This window comes from Melanotaenia boesemani, chromosome 17 (genome assembly GCF_017639745.1).
Source record: "Melanotaenia boesemani isolate fMelBoe1 chromosome 17, fMelBoe1.pri, whole genome shotgun sequence".
NCBI lineage: Eukaryota > Metazoa > Chordata > Actinopteri > Atheriniformes > Melanotaeniidae > Melanotaenia > Melanotaenia boesemani.
In genome coordinates, this window is record NC_055698.1 from 9318344 (window position 1) to 9335063 (window position 16720).

General features: G+C 41.7%; 1 protein-coding gene across 2 annotated transcripts; it reads right to left on the reverse strand.

The window, feature by feature from the left end:
• Positions 1-267: 267 nt before the first annotated feature.
• On the reverse strand, positions 268-15300 carry LOC121656319 (trafficking kinesin-binding protein 1-like). Of its 2 annotated transcripts, XM_042011385.1 has the most exons (18): positions 15130-15300; positions 13171-13365; positions 8485-8561; positions 8211-8327; positions 8029-8126; positions 7769-7874; positions 7596-7674; positions 6912-7042; positions 6747-6821; positions 6523-6660; positions 6369-6445; positions 6050-6295; positions 5685-5962; positions 4260-4378; positions 3465-3669; positions 2750-2855; positions 1258-1383; positions 268-1055 (listed from the first exon to the last, which is right to left on the reverse strand). In XM_042011385.1, the coding sequence occupies exons 3-18, from the start codon at positions 8533-8535 to the stop codon at positions 467-469; spliced, it is 2541 nt and encodes an 846-aa protein (XP_041867319.1). In that variant the 5' UTR covers positions 8536-8561; positions 13171-13365; positions 15130-15300; the 3' UTR covers positions 268-466. The 2 variants fall into 2 exon arrangements, with proteins under 2 accessions (XP_041867319.1, XP_041867320.1); XM_042011386.1 differs by lacking the exons at positions 13171-13365; positions 15130-15300 and adding an exon at positions 9263-9599.
• Positions 15301-16720: the final 1420 nt, after the last annotated feature.

Genomic DNA, 16720 nt, shown 5'->3' on the forward strand with positions numbered 1-16720 from the left:
GTAGGGCTTTGAGGAAAAAAACATATAATCCAAAAAAAATCTGGCCTACAAGTAAGATAATCAGCTACAGAATTTTTGTGCAAAGACCTGGTATGTCTGCCAAAATTAATGGCAACACTTTTTTGAAAAATTTTTAATTAATCTATTCATATTAAAATGTCATTTTTAAAACCTGGGCACATAAAAACAGAATTAAAGATTATAATTTGTACCAGAAATATATATTTCTCAGTTTTGGGTGAACTAATCCATTAAGTTTTTTTTTTCCCCCCTAACTTAATTTATTTATTTTACTCAAGCACTAAAGTGGTTAGTGTACATCTTGAATAGCAGAAATGAGTGAAAGCTAGTAGGGCCATATTATAGTTGGTTAGTACTAACATTGTTAATCCATGTTTGAGCTTCAGATGACTGCTTAGCAGCCAGGTCCCTTCTTTGTTGCCATCATAGCTAGTGGCAGACCGGACTACTCCTGCGGCCCCGGGGCTTTCATGGCCATGCTGGCTCCAACCATGCCTGGATAACTCCGGTTCCTCCTCATTCCATCTGGTCCAAAAGGGGAGCCGGACCTGCGCAGTCCACCCAGAGGGGCTAAGATGGGACCTGGACTCACTGCCCTGCCCCCTGAAGCTCCAGCAACACCCAGCCTCTTCACCTTGTCCAGCAGGTTGAGATTGTGGACGGTCACACTAACATCTGTTTGGCTTTCGCAGTCCCTCCCTCTTTGTCTGCCTCTCATGCCCCCAGTAACTTCCTTCAGAATGGAACGCGCTGGTTTGGAGGCCAGGAAGTTGTCATAAGATGGGCTCTTGAAATCGAAGCCTGAGGAGCTTGGCACAGCTGAGGCACCAAGCTTTGTGGGGGAGTTTGGAGGGGTAGACGGGCGCATAGGGTCAGGGTTAGGTGCTCGGTTTGGGGCGATGGAAGTGCTGAGCAGGACTCCTCCGCTGGCCTGACTGTTCTCCAAGCTCTGGTGATACATGGCTGCTGAGATCCCTCTTTCCTGGAGGAGGCGCACTAACCCCAGGGAGGTGCTGGTGGTGCGTGTTGCATCTCTGCACAGTAAAGAGTCAACAATAAGCTAAAAAGATTTATCTTTGATGCAATTTTATATCTATTTATTCTTGTGCATAACGTTGCTTCGCTTACATAAAAAAGAAATTAGCAGTGAACTCAATAAACTCATTCATTCCTTTAGCAAGAATAAGTTTTCATTTAAGATATCAGCCAACAGTGTTAGCATATGTGATGCCTTGCCTGAGGTTTGTTGAGGACTCAGAGGGCCTGAGGCTGAGCCTGCGGGGTGTGCAGGGAGTAGCAGCAGGAGTACCCAGCAGAGTGCTGGTCATCACACAGGAAGATGATGCAGGAACTGGGTTTAGACTGGAAGGAGTAAAACAAAAAAGAGAAAATTAATATATTTCTGGCTCATTTTAACAACGTCAATTGCAGTTTTATGAGAAAACGAAACTGCAAATTTGTGTGCACAGAGGATGTTTGAACCACAATCACCGGCATGTATTTTTTAACAGCTTTTATTAGCAGAAACTACACTAAAAATTCTTGTGTGGAAATGTTCCCTCCTCAGCGTAGCCTGTAAAGATCAGTTTAAATTAGAGTTAGTGCTTATTTAGGACATTTATGCCTCTACAACAATATCTCAGCAGCATAATTACATTAAGATACAGGATGGGTCTGAACTGTGTTTAATACAATGTTTAATGCTGTGTTTGTACATATTAGCTATTTATAAGAATCCACCAACCAGTGCAGATGATAATATGCATTCTCATGAAGGCAAAAGATATGTCATCATTAGTTTGTAGTAGGACATATGCAAGTTTTAGCAGAAAGGCAACTTTCAGTAGTTGAATTTGAATGAATTCTGGTGGATCAAATAAATAAAGAAAAACATCTTTTAAACACATCATGTTTTATAGATGATGGCTGGTTTTAGCTGCCTATCCCTAACGGCCAGTTCCACTGTCAGAAATCTGGGAGCGAGCTTTAAGTTACTGGGAATGTGGCTAAGAGTAGTTCTTAATATTTACATTTGCCGGCCAAAGCTAAACCTTTTCTAAGTCGTCACAATCTTCAGGCAGCCAGCCATGTTTTATCAGTTCCATACTTGATAACTGTAACGCCCTGTACGTACCCAAGTCTTGCCTCAGCCATTCAGCTTGTGCGAAATGTGGCTGCCAGGCTTTTAAGAAGCACAACCTGACAAGAACACCTGTCTTCTTTTGTCTCCACTCGCTTCCAGTTAAATTCAGTATTGATTAAAACCTTTAATTTTATTTTATAAACCTCTCAATGGCCTTGGATCATCTTATTTATCTGAGATTTTAACCGTTTGTGAGTATGGCAGAGCCTTCAGGTCATCTTACCCAACATACCCAGATCTAAATGTAAACACTGGGGTGACCAAGATTTTTTAGCTGTTGCTCTCAGGCTCTGGAATAGTCCCCCCTGATCTTCGTGGTGTCTCAGACCCCTGGTACTTTTTAAGTCAACACTTAAAACTTATTTATTTATTATGTCTTAATACCAAGTAGTGTGACAACACTTTTATCTTATTAAGTTTTATTCTGTTTGTATTTTACTCATTTATATTTCTGTATTTGCTAGTGTAACTGCTTTGATGTAGTATTTTGAAGTGATGTTTTATCTTTTGTAAAGCACTTTGAGCACATGCAGGTTGTTGGAAAGGGCTATATATTTTCAAGCAGCAGCAGAGACAGCATCTTACCTTGGCGTAACCCGTGTCTGCTCGTCTGTTGGGTGCAGGATCCGACAGGTTGTAAAGGTGTAAGTAGAGCTGGTGTGGGCCATGCATTTGCCTGGGTAGTATGCAGCTAAAAGTAGCACAAACACAGACACAGTCAATTTCAAGCTCCATGACACTATTCAGGCGTTTTATACAACTGGAGCAATGTGAAAGTCTTCAGCTGCACAGTTAACTGTAGGAACACAGCGTTTGTTTCTTCAGCTGTTTACCAAATATATAATGAATATGGGCTTAAAGGAATCTCAGCTTCCATTTTCACATGCAGGATGGATTTAGGAATTGCAGAAATATGTATAGTGAAACCCTCTGCTTTAAGGATTTTATTGTGACTGGACAAGTGAACACGGCCATCAATAAATCATCAGTCTCTTGTCCCTCTCTGATCCTTTGCCAGGCTTTGGCTCCATGATTCTTTAGTTGCTGTCTTTGTGCCTTAAGTCTTGTCTTCATCGTGTAAAATGCAGCCCAATCAGGTTGAGATCCTTTTGCATTGTTCAGCATTCCCCCTTTTGTGTCCATTTGTGTCTATTTGTCTATTTGTGTCAACAAGCAACAGGAGTACCAGATATGCTGTAATTCTCATACAGACTGAACTCTGATTTTATTCTTGAGGCTGTGTATTTGCTCTAGGATAAATATGTCCAAGTGTAACCGTAAATGCGCTTTATATCCTCACCCAGAGCGTCAGTGTTGCTGAGATGTGGAGAAGGAGATGGAGATGGCGGAGAGGGTGGAGCATGGTTTGTTGGAGGCTGCACAAGGTTGGCATCACCTGTGCTGGATGAGAGCACGGCGGGTGAGGCAGAAGCTGAGGAGGTGGGCAGATTCTGAAAGTATTGCTCGCCAGGTTCATCGTCCTCAAAGCCACCCCATGGATACACCTGCAGAGAGGACATAAAAATCAGCATTTTTTAACACTTCATAGGAGTAGCATTAATATCAGGAGTATTAATATCCATCAAATCTCACAGATAACTTAAATTTGAGTAGTTTTGTTAAAAAATTGCTTAATGCTCTCCCAGCCTCCCTCTCTGCTGCTGAGATGAGAATCAGCACCTAAATAGCAGACAGGATTGGGCCTAACCCGGGCTACTTTTAGCACCTATGGCTGAGTTACGGCACTGGCAAATGTCTTGCGGGCTAAAAGTGATCCAAGTGTCAGTTGTTGGTTTGGATGTGGATTACAGTTAGTGTGGTGTTGGCCAGAGGAGGAACCTGCCTGGACATAGATTAGAGGAATTTCCTTGTGGACCACATGCAGTGTTTATGTGGCTGAGTTTTGGCAGCCAGACTCATATGGAGTCAACGTCATAAGTCAAGACCAAATATGGGCCAAACAAAACAGCAGATGTGGACCAGGTGTGGGTTTTGCTATTTGCACATACTCAAAGATAAAGAGCTCTTTAATAACATAATACATTAATCTTCAACAGACAAACTCCCAAAATCTCTCTCACTCAGACACACAGACCTGCTCCAGCTCTAGTTCGAGGGGCCTGTAGCCCTTTGGCACGACTCCTGGCCTGGCATCCAGGATCACTCCAAGGTGAGGCTGCGCTAACTGCTGCCAGTGGTGAAGGGTGGCAGAGCCTTCAAACACACATATACAAAAAGATTTTGCAGAAATCATTTGAATTTCCTTAAAATCCTTGTTAACACTGCAGTGTGTCATGGTTTGAATGTATAGGGTTAAAAAATTTGTCAGCATATAACATTTCTCATCTATATTAAAAGTATTAGTTATTTGTTTTTGCAAAAAACAAGCTGTTAGAGTATTTGGCACTTCAACACCATGGATTATATAACAAAAAACTCACAAATAACCAATAAAGGAACGTGTTTAATGTTAATATTTCCAATGTCTTAATCAAGGAAAAGATTAATCATGAGAAGGATGATAGTAATAAGATGACAAAGATGAATAGACAATCAAAAAAGATGGAAAGAAGGAGAAAACCACACAAATAAAATGAAATGAAATGGAAGAATAAAGCAGAATGAGAAAATGTTTTATTAGTTAGACACAAGCATTATTAACAGATGTTAACAAAGAGAAAAGACATGTCAGAGTGAAGATGGAAAAATGAAAAAGCATGACATCACAGAAGAACTCATACATAAATAATAATAGAAGAAAAAAAATAAATGTATGCATTTTAATTAAGAATGTAACAACAAAATGCAACAGAAAAGCAGCTGAGCTTCACAGGGTAAAATTGTTGCTAAGTTTTTAAATGAAATGTGAGTTACTACCAGCAGAGGGCAGTGCAGGTCTGGATCTGATCTCTAAGGTTAATAATCAATGACATGTGAGGTGATAAAATGCTGCTGGAAGTTTTTATGGAGTTAAATTTCGCAACATTCGCTGTCAAAGCAAAACACCTGCACAAGACTAAACACACATTTTGGGGGATAATGTCTCTGTCACAGGACACAAGAAGTTAATTAAAAGCAGCATATGACGTAGATGCATGAACAAAACACTGTCCCCCTCTTTCTTCCTCTGTTATATTGTGTGTGTGTATTTACAACCATCCTCTGGGTTGTGTGTCTTTGTAATAACTGCCTGACTTGTGATGGTGCATCAGAGACCAGAAGGAGTTGAAGAGCATCAGCGACAGAGGCCTCTCCTTTCTTTCCCTCGCACCCTTCCTCTTCCTGCTTCCAGCCCGGTCTCTGGCCCACCTTCTTCCTCTCTCCCTCTCTAGCCCAGCTCCTGTCTTCCTAGCCCACCCCCATCCTTTCTCCCTGTCCCCTTCGAGCATTCGCCGCCTCCGCTCCCCATCGGACCCCCATCCCCGCTTGCTTCCTTTCTTTGTCCCGACCCCTCGGTGCCGCTCGCCTTCCCAGCTCCATCCCACTTTGCAGACGGTCCCGCGCTCTCTTTCTCCCTCACCTTCGAGTGGTTTGACGATCTGTAGTTTGTCAGGGAGGTAGGGCCCCCGAGAGGCCCACAGGTGAAGGTTCCCGAGGGACATGATGCTGTCAGAAGGGGTCAGCATGCTCTCCTGCCCAAGGGCGTCCTGCAGCCCGCTGTGTCCTGTGCGTCGCCTCTCTCTATCCTCCTCAAAAAAGCGCCTCTCGCTCAGGTTGTTTTGTCGACGCAGAGACAGGCGGCGCAGGGCCAGCCGCAGGTCCTCGGCCCCACTCGCCTTCTTCTCTCTGTACTCTGAGCTGTTTATGGAGTGAAAGTGGAATGAGACATGTTCTACTTTACTTCTTCTCTAACAAATAAACTGCATTATTTCTGCCCCTCCTTACCTGTCCTGATTGGATGCTGTCTCCATTAGGATGCTCTGTGTTCGGTTGTCAAGGGCAACACTGTCTCCACTGATGTCACCATATATAGTGGAGAGGGGTGTGGAGAGGCCGCTGGACTGAGGTGATGTCCGAGCTGACAGGGACTGGTTGGAACCCGGAATGTTGGCGCTGGTGGGAGTCAGTGAGCGCTGACGGACAGTCTGGTTAACACTCTTCACTGTCTCAAACACACGCTTCCTATGGCTCCTGCAAACAAAGCCGTGTTAGCTTGTACTGTGTACGCTCTGCTATGTGGGTGTGTGACCTTACAGAAACATACTTCTGTTCTTCACACTCTGGGTCATCCAGACTCAATTCCTTCCTCATCGTTCCCTCAATCTCAGCTGCCAGAGAATCCTGCAACACGATAGCTCTTAAAGAAAGGAAGATTGTAATGTACACACTCAAAGACACACACACGCGCTCTCCCTCACCATTGGGTACAGTCCCAGCGGGTGGTAGCGGCGGGGCGTTCCTGCAGGGTAGTTTCTGTTCCTCAGGTTCTTCAGCTCCTCCTGAGCTTCATGCAGCATCTCTATACACTCTGAGTACTTCTCCTCTAACTCCTGCAGCTGTTGCATGGCAGACATCACAGTTACACATTACAAACTGTTTATTTACAATAAACAAACAATGAATGGTAAGTCTGGAAACTTACCTCTGCTGTAAGCTGCCTTTGGGCATCTTTAGCTGCCATCAGATGTTGAGAAAGCTCCTCATTTTCTACTGCATACTGGACACACATTTACAGCTTTGGCTTAGCAAACTTATCAGCACCAGAATATGGAACAAATAACATCCAAAGCTGCATGTCTGCACTCACAGATTTGGCCTTTTTTTGGAGGTCTACAATCTGAGAGAGGAGGTGTGTGATCTCCTCTTGCTGCCGGGAGGCATCCTCTGTCTTCCGAGCCAGCTCCTCCGCGATGGCAGAGATCTGCAGGCTGGATAACCCTGAGAGAAATGTTCATTCAGAAGAGGAAAAGACAAAAAACACGAGAGAATAATATGTTAGCCCAGAGGGCAACTAGGAAGAAGAGCATTAAACAAAATACCAAAAAAAGAAAAAACAAATATAATTTCTGCATGGAGACACATGTTTGCTTCTCTAGATCTTGTTGATTTAAGTTTTATTTAATTTTTTGAAATGTTACTTTTTATTTAGGTGTTTTCTGTTGCTTTGTTTTAATTTCATTGTTGTGTTTTCTGAAATGTTGTTAATTATAGATTAACAGAGCTTTTAAGTAGGACTTGTGTGTACATGTACAATCCATGCATATTCATCTAAAGTTGTGCACACAAAAAAAGTTTTTTTGCATTCTGTTGTATTTTGTGAAACTTTTCAATGTTTCAGGATTACTTGTATTTTCTAACCTGCTGCTTCATTTTGTTGTATTTTCTCTTGTGGCAAAGCAAACGAGACAAAAATTACACATCTTCATTTAAAAGTTACTTCAAGAAAAAATGTAAACAAGACAAAAATAAAAAAACTAACAACAAAACTTACTGAGTTCTTTAACGCAGTCATTGACAAGCTGCTGCTCTTTTTCTTCATACGTTTCGGTCTCTGTCTTCAGATGGTTAGCCTGCACAGGTACCCACGATAAAACTATATTTCCAGAACAGCTTCGGTTTATCACATACTTATCGCATGCACACTGCCTTTACTGTGTGTTTTACCTCCGAGCGGAGGGAGAGGTTCTCCTCCTCCAGCTCTTTGAGTTTCCTCTGAAGTGTGTTGCTCACAAAGACTCCTGTAGCTGCTTCTGCTTTACTCTTCTTACCCCTTTTAGAAAAATAAACACTGAGTGAGCATGAAACTCCAACACATTGACAGCTGCCTGTACGGAGCTAGTTATCAACTTCTTTTGCCTGAAAATAGTAAATTAAAGTATTTATCAAGGAGTGACATTAAAAAGCAAAGAAAAAAAGGAGCTAACGGGGAGCTGGTGGACTCATCCTCACTCTCCTCAACAGCACTGGTGTAAAACTGCAGCAGCTCGTCCTTCAGGTTCAGCTCGTGGTGAAGCTGGGCCACCTGGAAGAGGAAAAGTACTGCTCAGTAATTCAGTTCTGGCACCAAAAACACTTCTGTTGAGTCAGTAAGTGTAAAGGTGAAGACCTCCTCTGCGATTTGCCCCACTTGCTCCTCCAAATAGTCATTCTGCTCGGTCAGAGTTCGGTTCTTTTTGAGAAGCGACTGGCCAATCTTTGCAGCCAACTCCAGATCTCTCTCTTTCTGTTGGAAAGAGTGAAAGTTGAATACACCATGCTATTTGTGTTTTTGGGTAAATCTAGAGAGCTGCATGCTCAAGAAGGGCTTTAATTAAAAAAGAAGCTCTAGTGCTGCTTTAAATCACACTGACAGAAAAGACAAAAATAGACTCTTATCTCACCTCCTCCAACAATCTTGTGACAGCATCAATGTCATTGTAGGTCTTCGTCATCTGGCCCACTCTTTCTGCACATAGCACTGAGGAAATACAAAAGCACGCAATTACAGTGTGAACAGTGGTGCAGCCTCTTTATGTAACTACACTAGCTGGGATGGATGGACGTATAGGATGTAACACCTCCATCAGCTGTGATATAATGCTAGAATTTGAATAAGTGGCGCAGAGTTAGGGGTGAAGTGTTGTTTTCCATGGCGCACAGCGGTTGGCTCTGTTACCCTCAGGCCGCAGCGCTTATTGACTTCAGAGCTCTTATCGATCACTTTTTTTGCGAAATTATTGAATGCGTGACAGCTATCCTCTGTGTTGCTGTTTGTATTAAAATCAGCCCCGAATGATTTAGCCTCAGATGGCACATTCTTTAACAAAAAAAGGTAGTCAGAAACTTTAAAACTACGATCCATCTCTAATGTGACCATAACAATAAACACTGTTAATCAGGGGGATCTGTCACAACAGAGCAAATTCAAAGCTTTCAAGTAAGAAATTCCTTTAATTAAGAAAACAAGCTCAAAAACATGCTAAAAATAAAAAAAAGACTACTGGGATTATTTACTGAAGAACATAAAATAGAAAAACAATCTGTGAACTGTTGAATATGATTACACAAACTGTGAAAGAAGTATGGCAGCTATTATGCACATAAATCAAATAACAGTATAAGGAAGAAACAAAAACACAAAGAAACCACCATTTTCCATTTTCTGTACATGTACCTCACCTTTCTTGTCTTCCTTACAGTACCAGTCCTCCAGTTCACACTCATCCCTCACTAGTCCCTTCATCACACTCTTGCTGTCCATGTCTTCCATCTGATTCACGTTGATCGTGGACAGATGACCACGAGCCCAAACACTGATCCATTCACTTTACTATCTCTCAGTCCAACTGCTCAGCTTCTGTATAACAGGCTCAGAGGCTGAATAACCGTCCACCCACATGGACGCTGCTGAGAGTGAACATGAAGGGGGCGGCCGGATGACCGTGAGCGTGCATCCGTTTTAGAAATCCTCTACAGCTACTGATCTGAAACCCAAAGTGGAGTTGGATCGTTATTGGAGAGGAAAGCATGGAAATAGAAGAGAGTCATTCACTAGAGTTGGGCTGCAGTGTGGACACAAGCAAAACTCCCACTTCTCTCCTTTGCACCTTTCTCTGAACATCTCACTTCCTTTCTGTTCCACTTCAAACAAGGCTGCTGCTGATTGATAAGCTTCTAGCCTTTGCCATGGTAACCCTCATCCATACACAAACGAAACTCTGACAAATGCAAAGAAAAATGTAAAGTACAGACAAGTATGCATATTAAGAAGAACTTTCATCCTTCACCATTGATCTGCACATACAGTCCTACTCTAGACCTCAAACATATTACTGACTTACTTATTCTTTCTGTAGTTTAAAGTGTGATGTTGAAACTTAAAATGACCCCTGATCCCAAAATTTCTCAAACATTACTTATAATGATGTTGACAAGTTAAAAAAGGGAAGATCTGATTCGTCAAATCTGTCTAATCTTCCACAGTGTTCAAGCTTTTCCGCTGTCGCTATGTCATCTCTATTTTCTCACTCTGTCAAGCTAACAGCAGTTAGCCCAAATACCTGTATTTTAAAACTCACTTCTATTCTGTCACTTTCACTGCAGATGGACTATCACACAAAACCTCTTTCTAATTTATCAGAAGTCTGCGTATCATCAACCACCAGCGTCTAAACTTTAGGATCAAGCTCCACCATCGTAATCCACTTGAGTGAAATAATTTTGCAGATTTTTTTTTATTTTTATTTTTTGTTTTACAACAATATATTTTGCTTCATTCTTTAAATCCATGAATTTTATCATGTGCAGCAGCTTACTTTATGAAAAGATTGGTGGATTTTGTCAGGAACAAATTCATGTGTGAAATGGACTGGGCTGAAAACACATATTGAGTGGCTTCAGGCCCCCAGGCTGCACTAAAAAACAGGCACAGCTCTGTATGGGCTTAAAAGAAAAAAAGCATGCCGCTCTATCCACAAATACAAGTTCAATTCCACTGTACAAAAGCATTCTTGCAAATCTTTCCTTTTTTCAAAAAACTGGTGCAAATTCATCATCCCAAAGAGAAAGGCAACCATCCAGCTTATTGTCAGCACACAGTTCAAAACCTTGTAGGTTAGTGTTTTCAGATTAAAAACAAAAGGTTTGAATCAAAGCTAGGACACGTTTAGTTTATTTATAAAGCCCTGATCCACAACATATGTCATTTCAAAGCACTTTAAACAGACATTGAAATAGTTCAAGTATAATTTTCATGTTCTCCCCCTGAATACACACATCACTCATTAGTCTGAACTACTTGGATCTAATGCAAATGAAGAATGAACATGTTCCTGTTTCATTGCAAAAGTTTGAGAGAAGCTAAAGTTGTGTCTGAATGAATTAAACTTTCAGAGTGGAGTATCACCCCAAGTAAAGTCAGCATAAATGTGAGCACCATCTTGTGGAAAGAGCATGCAGCAGTTTTAAGAAAACAGAAAACAGATCATGCAAAATGTCAAAATGAAACATATTTTAAAAAGAAGACAGATTGACACACTGATACATGTCATCATATCCACCAGTAATATGAGCTGCTCATCTTCTGTGTAGCCAGCATGTTAGTCAGTGTTGATGTGACACAAGAAGAGGCAAAATAATTAGACTGGTGCCCAAGCAGAATGATTAATATCTATCTTATTGTCGGCCACTAAGAAGAAGAGTTCATTCTCAAGATGCAAACAATAAATACACTTACCAGCCACTCTATCAGGTAGACTGGGTGAATTGCTTGTTAACACAAATTGTTTATCAGCCAATCACATGGCAGCTATTAAATACATTTAGTCATGTTGGTCAAAATGACTTGCTGAAGTTCAAACTGAGCATCAGAATGAAGATGAAAAGAGGATTTAAGTCACTTTGAACGTGGCATGGTTGTTGGTCTGAGTATTTCAGAAGCTGCTGATCTACTGAGATTTTCACACACAGCCATCTCTAGGGTTTACAAGGAATGGTCTGAAAAAGAGAAAATACCCAGTGAGCAGCAGTTGTCTGGACCAATGGGCAGACTGGCTGGAGATAACTGGAAGGGAACAGTTACTGTAACAACCACTGGTTCCAAACAAGGTAACAGAACAGCATCTCTGAACACACAACATGTCCAACCTTGAAGCAGGTGGGTTACAGCAGCAGAGTATCACTCCTGTCTGCTAAGAACAGAAAACTGAGGATACAATTTATACAAGCTCGCCAAAATCAGATAACAGATGATTGGATAAATGTTACCTGGAATAGGTTTCTACTTCAGCTGCAACATTCAGATGGTAAAGTCAGAATTTGACACCAACAACATAGAAGCATGGATCCATCCTGCCTTGTATCAATGGTTGGTGGTATATTGGCACCCTGGGCACATTGTACCAACTGAGCATAATTTAAACACAACAGCCTACTCGAGTATTGTTGCTGAACATGTCCATCCTTTTATGACCACAGTGTAGCATCATCTGATGCTACTTCCAGCAGAATAATGCACCATGTCACAAAGCTTAAATCACAGTTTCCACTGCTGTTATATTGAGGAGACACCCCAACAACACCCACCAACTCTCCTTGAAAGTCAAGTTAATTTGTTTTTATCTCATTTTCTATTCACCATCAAGTCACAACAGAAGTCAGTGTTGGTTCCGTCCTCTACAAACAGCTAAATGTTTAGCTTTTGTATTGGAAAACTAAACAGTCTGTTGTTATTTATCAGATTTATGTGACAGCATGTCATAGCCTCGCACAGTGGAGCTCCACCCTGACGTGCACACACATGGGTAAGCAGAGTGCATGCTACAAGAAAACACGCCAATCACCTGAAAATTAGGAAGAAATATGAACATTTTGAAACTCTTCCAAAGAGGTGAAGATGTAAAAACTCACTTTTCAGCAAGGAGCAGACGGAGTGTTTTACTCCTGCTACAATGTTAAGCCGAACCCCTAATGAGCATCGCGGGAACACACACAGCTGAACAAGCCGAATCTACCCATCTGAGGCGTATTACAGCCTAAAACCGGTCTAATAAATGTTGGTTTAATTAACGTCAAACTGTTATCTGAAATCTGAGCTTTTAGAGGGACTCTACTGAATGAAACAGTCTTCATAAAGACATTTAAAAAGTTAACTTTTTTCTGTCCTGAGTGTTTTTTATTAGATCAAGTTTAAAATTTGAGTGTAGCTGTAGAGGTGGGTAAAATGCAGAGCCTAATTTCCTAATTGTGATGAATAAAGTATTACATTAATTCAGCAGTGCTCATTTTAAAGTTGCTGAGATTTACATCCTGTTTATTGAGCCTGATTCTAAGTTACACATATGAATGTAACACTAAAGAGTCCAAACAGACTAATTAAGATATAGGAAACACCATTTTACTGTGTCTATTTTCCAGATAGTTCTTTGGCTGTTCATCATGCTTTAAGTTTTCTTTTATACATTGTTTTCTTACTGCATTATACTGTCACTATAAATCCACGAAGTCATTCACTTTTCCCCATACCACTAAATACAAAACTACATAAACACACCACTATGGTGAAGTGTGTGTGTGTCTGTCAGACTTACAGAAGTATTTGAGTGTCTCTTCGATCTGCTCAGTAGTCAGGTCGAGCCTGGCGTCCGATGAGACGAGTGGAGTGTGGAGCCAGTCATCGTTGTCGTAGCCGTAGACGGTATCCGCCCGCAGCCGGTACACCGGCAGCTGCTCCTCCAGAAGACTGATGATCTCAAACTCTGGTAAGTCAGTGCTGTTGCACACATCTGTTCATCACAAAGAGAAGAGAGGGATGGGCCAAGAGCAGGGAATGGCAATATTTATAAGGTAAACATTCCTACTGAGACCTCTGAAGGCTTTTTATTAAATGATACAATACCTATTATACTTTTACAATTGGCAGATTAGATTTGAGTTTAATTTCTGGTTTTGCTACTTGGACTGTTGAGGTGAATCCTTCTAAATTTAGATATGTGGTTACACTGGTTGTACATTTTTCTGAACCTCTGTCCATAAATTTGACAATTTATTTTTTTAATTGGAACTATTAAGCTGCAGACTGAGTTCAGCTGACGGGCAGTGGTGCTTTAAAGGTGCAAATTTACAGAATCAAAAGGTCAATGATAAATAAATTTGATACATCATTTAAACAGTTTTTATTTGTTTTTAATGGCTTTACTAAAATAACCGTTTTGTTTTTATCATCTTAAAATGGACCATTATTATCTACTTGCCTTGTGTCAACTTACATGGCAGCTGCCATCAGTGGGGCACCATTTTTACTACGGTGTCTCTGAATGGACAAACAACTCTGTGTGACATGAGAACCTCTGAGCCAGGGATCTCCAACTCCAGTCCTCGTGAGCTACTGTCCTGCAGGTTTTAGATGTCTCCTACTACAACACACCTCTGCACAAGCCTGTTAATGACCCAGTGATTTGAGTCAGGTGTGTTGAATCAGGGTGAAATCCAAAACCTGTAGGAAAGTAGCTCACGAGGACCGGAGTTGAGTTTTAAAACTGCAGTAACAACTTTGTTTGATGGGTGATAATGCGCTGTTTGGGATAAGTACAGCTTACAAGGTACAAAGAAGAAGACAGTAAATATGTAAATGATTTTAAAGTAGTCACCTGCAGTGATGGAAACCATGGTGTTAAAATATCTATTGTTATAACACTATTACGGTTACTAACGTGATATGTTACTATAATTCAGTACAAAGAAGATGTCTTCATCTGGTTTAGGGGAAGAAACAACCGCACGTGTGATGATGATTGACTGAGGAAGGGTAAAATGTTATGGCAGACTTGGTCAACACATTAACAACCAGAGACACACGCAGCAACGATGAGTCCACAGAAAACAAAGGAAGAGTTTTTAGACTGAAATCACAGACATCACTTTTCCCTCACAGAGATAAAAGATAAGAACGTTATGAGAAATGTTCATTATCACCAGAAACTAAGAGTTTCTTCATGTCTGTAAGCAGTTAGAATACGAGAAGCTCTCCTGAGAAGGAGATGGAGCCACAACATCCAAGCAGCATCCAAGCAGCCTGAGATTAGTGTTGATGATTTTTCTATTAGTAGTTTATTCAGTTTTATTGTGAATGAATGAAAATGCAGATGAATTTACAGTTCTTTTAAAAGGGGAACATTTCTTAACATTATAAAATAATTACTTTCCTGAGTAGATATTACCATGGTTCTGTAACTCTGTTACTTTTTGGGATATAGTAACTAGTAACTATAATAAATTATTTTCTTTTTTTTTTAATAACATGCCCAACACTGGTTACATCTAGTGCACCTGAGGACACTGGTTCCACTAACTGATCAAAACATGTCTGCAAGAATTTTGGCCACTGACAGCCACCATCCATCACAACTGTGCATTCTTTTCCATTCTGACAGGCCTCAACAATTCTTCAAATTATAACACTTCATATATGCGGTCGCGTATGCTGTTGCGTTTTTACTATGCTTGAGTTGTGTAACCAAGAAGCATTGCTAAAACTTTTCCCGCCGTACCTGTGATCGTCTCGGCGTCCCTGCAGTGGGGTGGCGCCAAGTGTGGCTCAGGCTGGCTGTACTCCCCCTCGCTCACATACTGCTCCTCGTGGCTGAGATGCTGACTGGGCTCAGGGTCCGGGTCTGGATCCAGGTCTGGGGCTGGAGGTGGGGAGGGGGCTGGGGAGGCCAGCTTGGCTCACCTCTCACTGGTGGAGAGAAGCAGAGGCCATGGGCCACTGGAGCTGGAGCTCCACAGGGTTGTCAGGTCCACGCAGACAAGAGACAACAGAAAAGGACACCTGGAGGAGGGCAGGGAGGAAAAGGAGCAGAGAGCTTAACATAGCAGTTTGCTGTAACTCAAAGTCCACACTGATCGATATGTCTCTCTTTTCATACAGTGTTTAACTTTAAGTTGTGCTGCTGAATCAGCAGTGTGCTGTCCGCCTGGAGGCTGCATGAATCACAGCCTGTCTGCAGTAGACAACACTCTGGATTATCTAGGAAATAAATATAGAGTGAGATGGCAGCTAAGAAGACTTGTACTTGGTAATAATGAAAGAATTGTACTTAGCTGTATGGATGCCTTCATATTTACATTTAGAAACAAACCTCTTGGGGTGCGTGCTGTCTTTACTGTCTCTGTCCCAGACAAACACTTAAAGGAGCAGGGAAACTTTGGCTAATTTTCTAATTTTTAGCACATCTTTCCTCCTACTGCAGCATTTTGAATGCTAAGCACTCTTTTGGACTTAAAATCACTACATCATTTACATAATCTGTGGCTGAACTGCCTTCATGTACATGCAGAAATGGGACATATTACACAAATCCAGCGACCTTCACCACCCAAATCAGCAAACTGTAAGGTACGACAAGTTGTAAAAGCTCCTTCACTGGTCTATTACATCCAGCTTTTGACCAGAGAGGAATTCAGCTGTCCTGCAGTGAACGCTGATGGCTGCCTGCTGACGGTGCTGCAGGCAGGAAATAGGTCAGGGTTCATTCATGCATGTGGCACAAACAATGCTATTTGAATGTTGTCTGAGGGTGTGGCTTCATCTACATCAGCAGGTCACGTCAGAGATGAGAATCTGGGCTTTCATAAATGGTGTCCTTACAGCAGCACAAAAAGGACTTGACCATCAGCCGACCATATGATGCAAGACAGCGCCATTAAAATCATGCAGTTATGGCAGAGCGTTACTCACACTGACGGAGACGGATCCAAGTGTGCTGTTTCTGTTATGTGCAGTCAGAGGATGAAATCAGCAAATAATGCTTCGTGAATGAGCAGGTTTGGGTCGGGCGCTGCTGCAGGCCGGACGGAGCCGCTGTGCGCTCTGGGGTTTGTTAAAAACGCTGACAGCTCAGGATGATCAAGGGCACCTTAGGCTGGCTTCAAAACCTGACCCGGTCCACTCCTCCATCCCTTCAGTCATGTCCCTCAGTCTCCTCCCACACTCTCACCGCATGAAGCGTCCGCTAATAATCAATTCCCCCCACTAAAGCAGAGAGAGAAAGAAAACTTCCGGGACTCCTTTCAGAATAAAACGACAAAACGCCAGGTAATTGTTAAAAAAAAAAAAAAAAAAAAAAAAAAGGAATTCTC

Coding starts and splice junctions, on each gene's coding strand:
- LOC121656319 (XM_042011386.1), bottom strand. CDS start 9,353: ATGGAAGACATGGACAGCAAGAGTGTGATGAAGGGACTAGTGAGGGAT. Junction 7,043..7,595: donor TGACTGCGTTAAAGAACTCA/GTAAGTTTTGTT, acceptor CATTTCTCTCAG/GGTTATCCAGCCTGCAGATC. Junction 3,670..4,259: donor TCGAACTAGAGCTGGAGCAG/GTCTGTGTGTCT, acceptor TCCTCTCTGCAG/GTGTATCCATGGGGTGGCTT.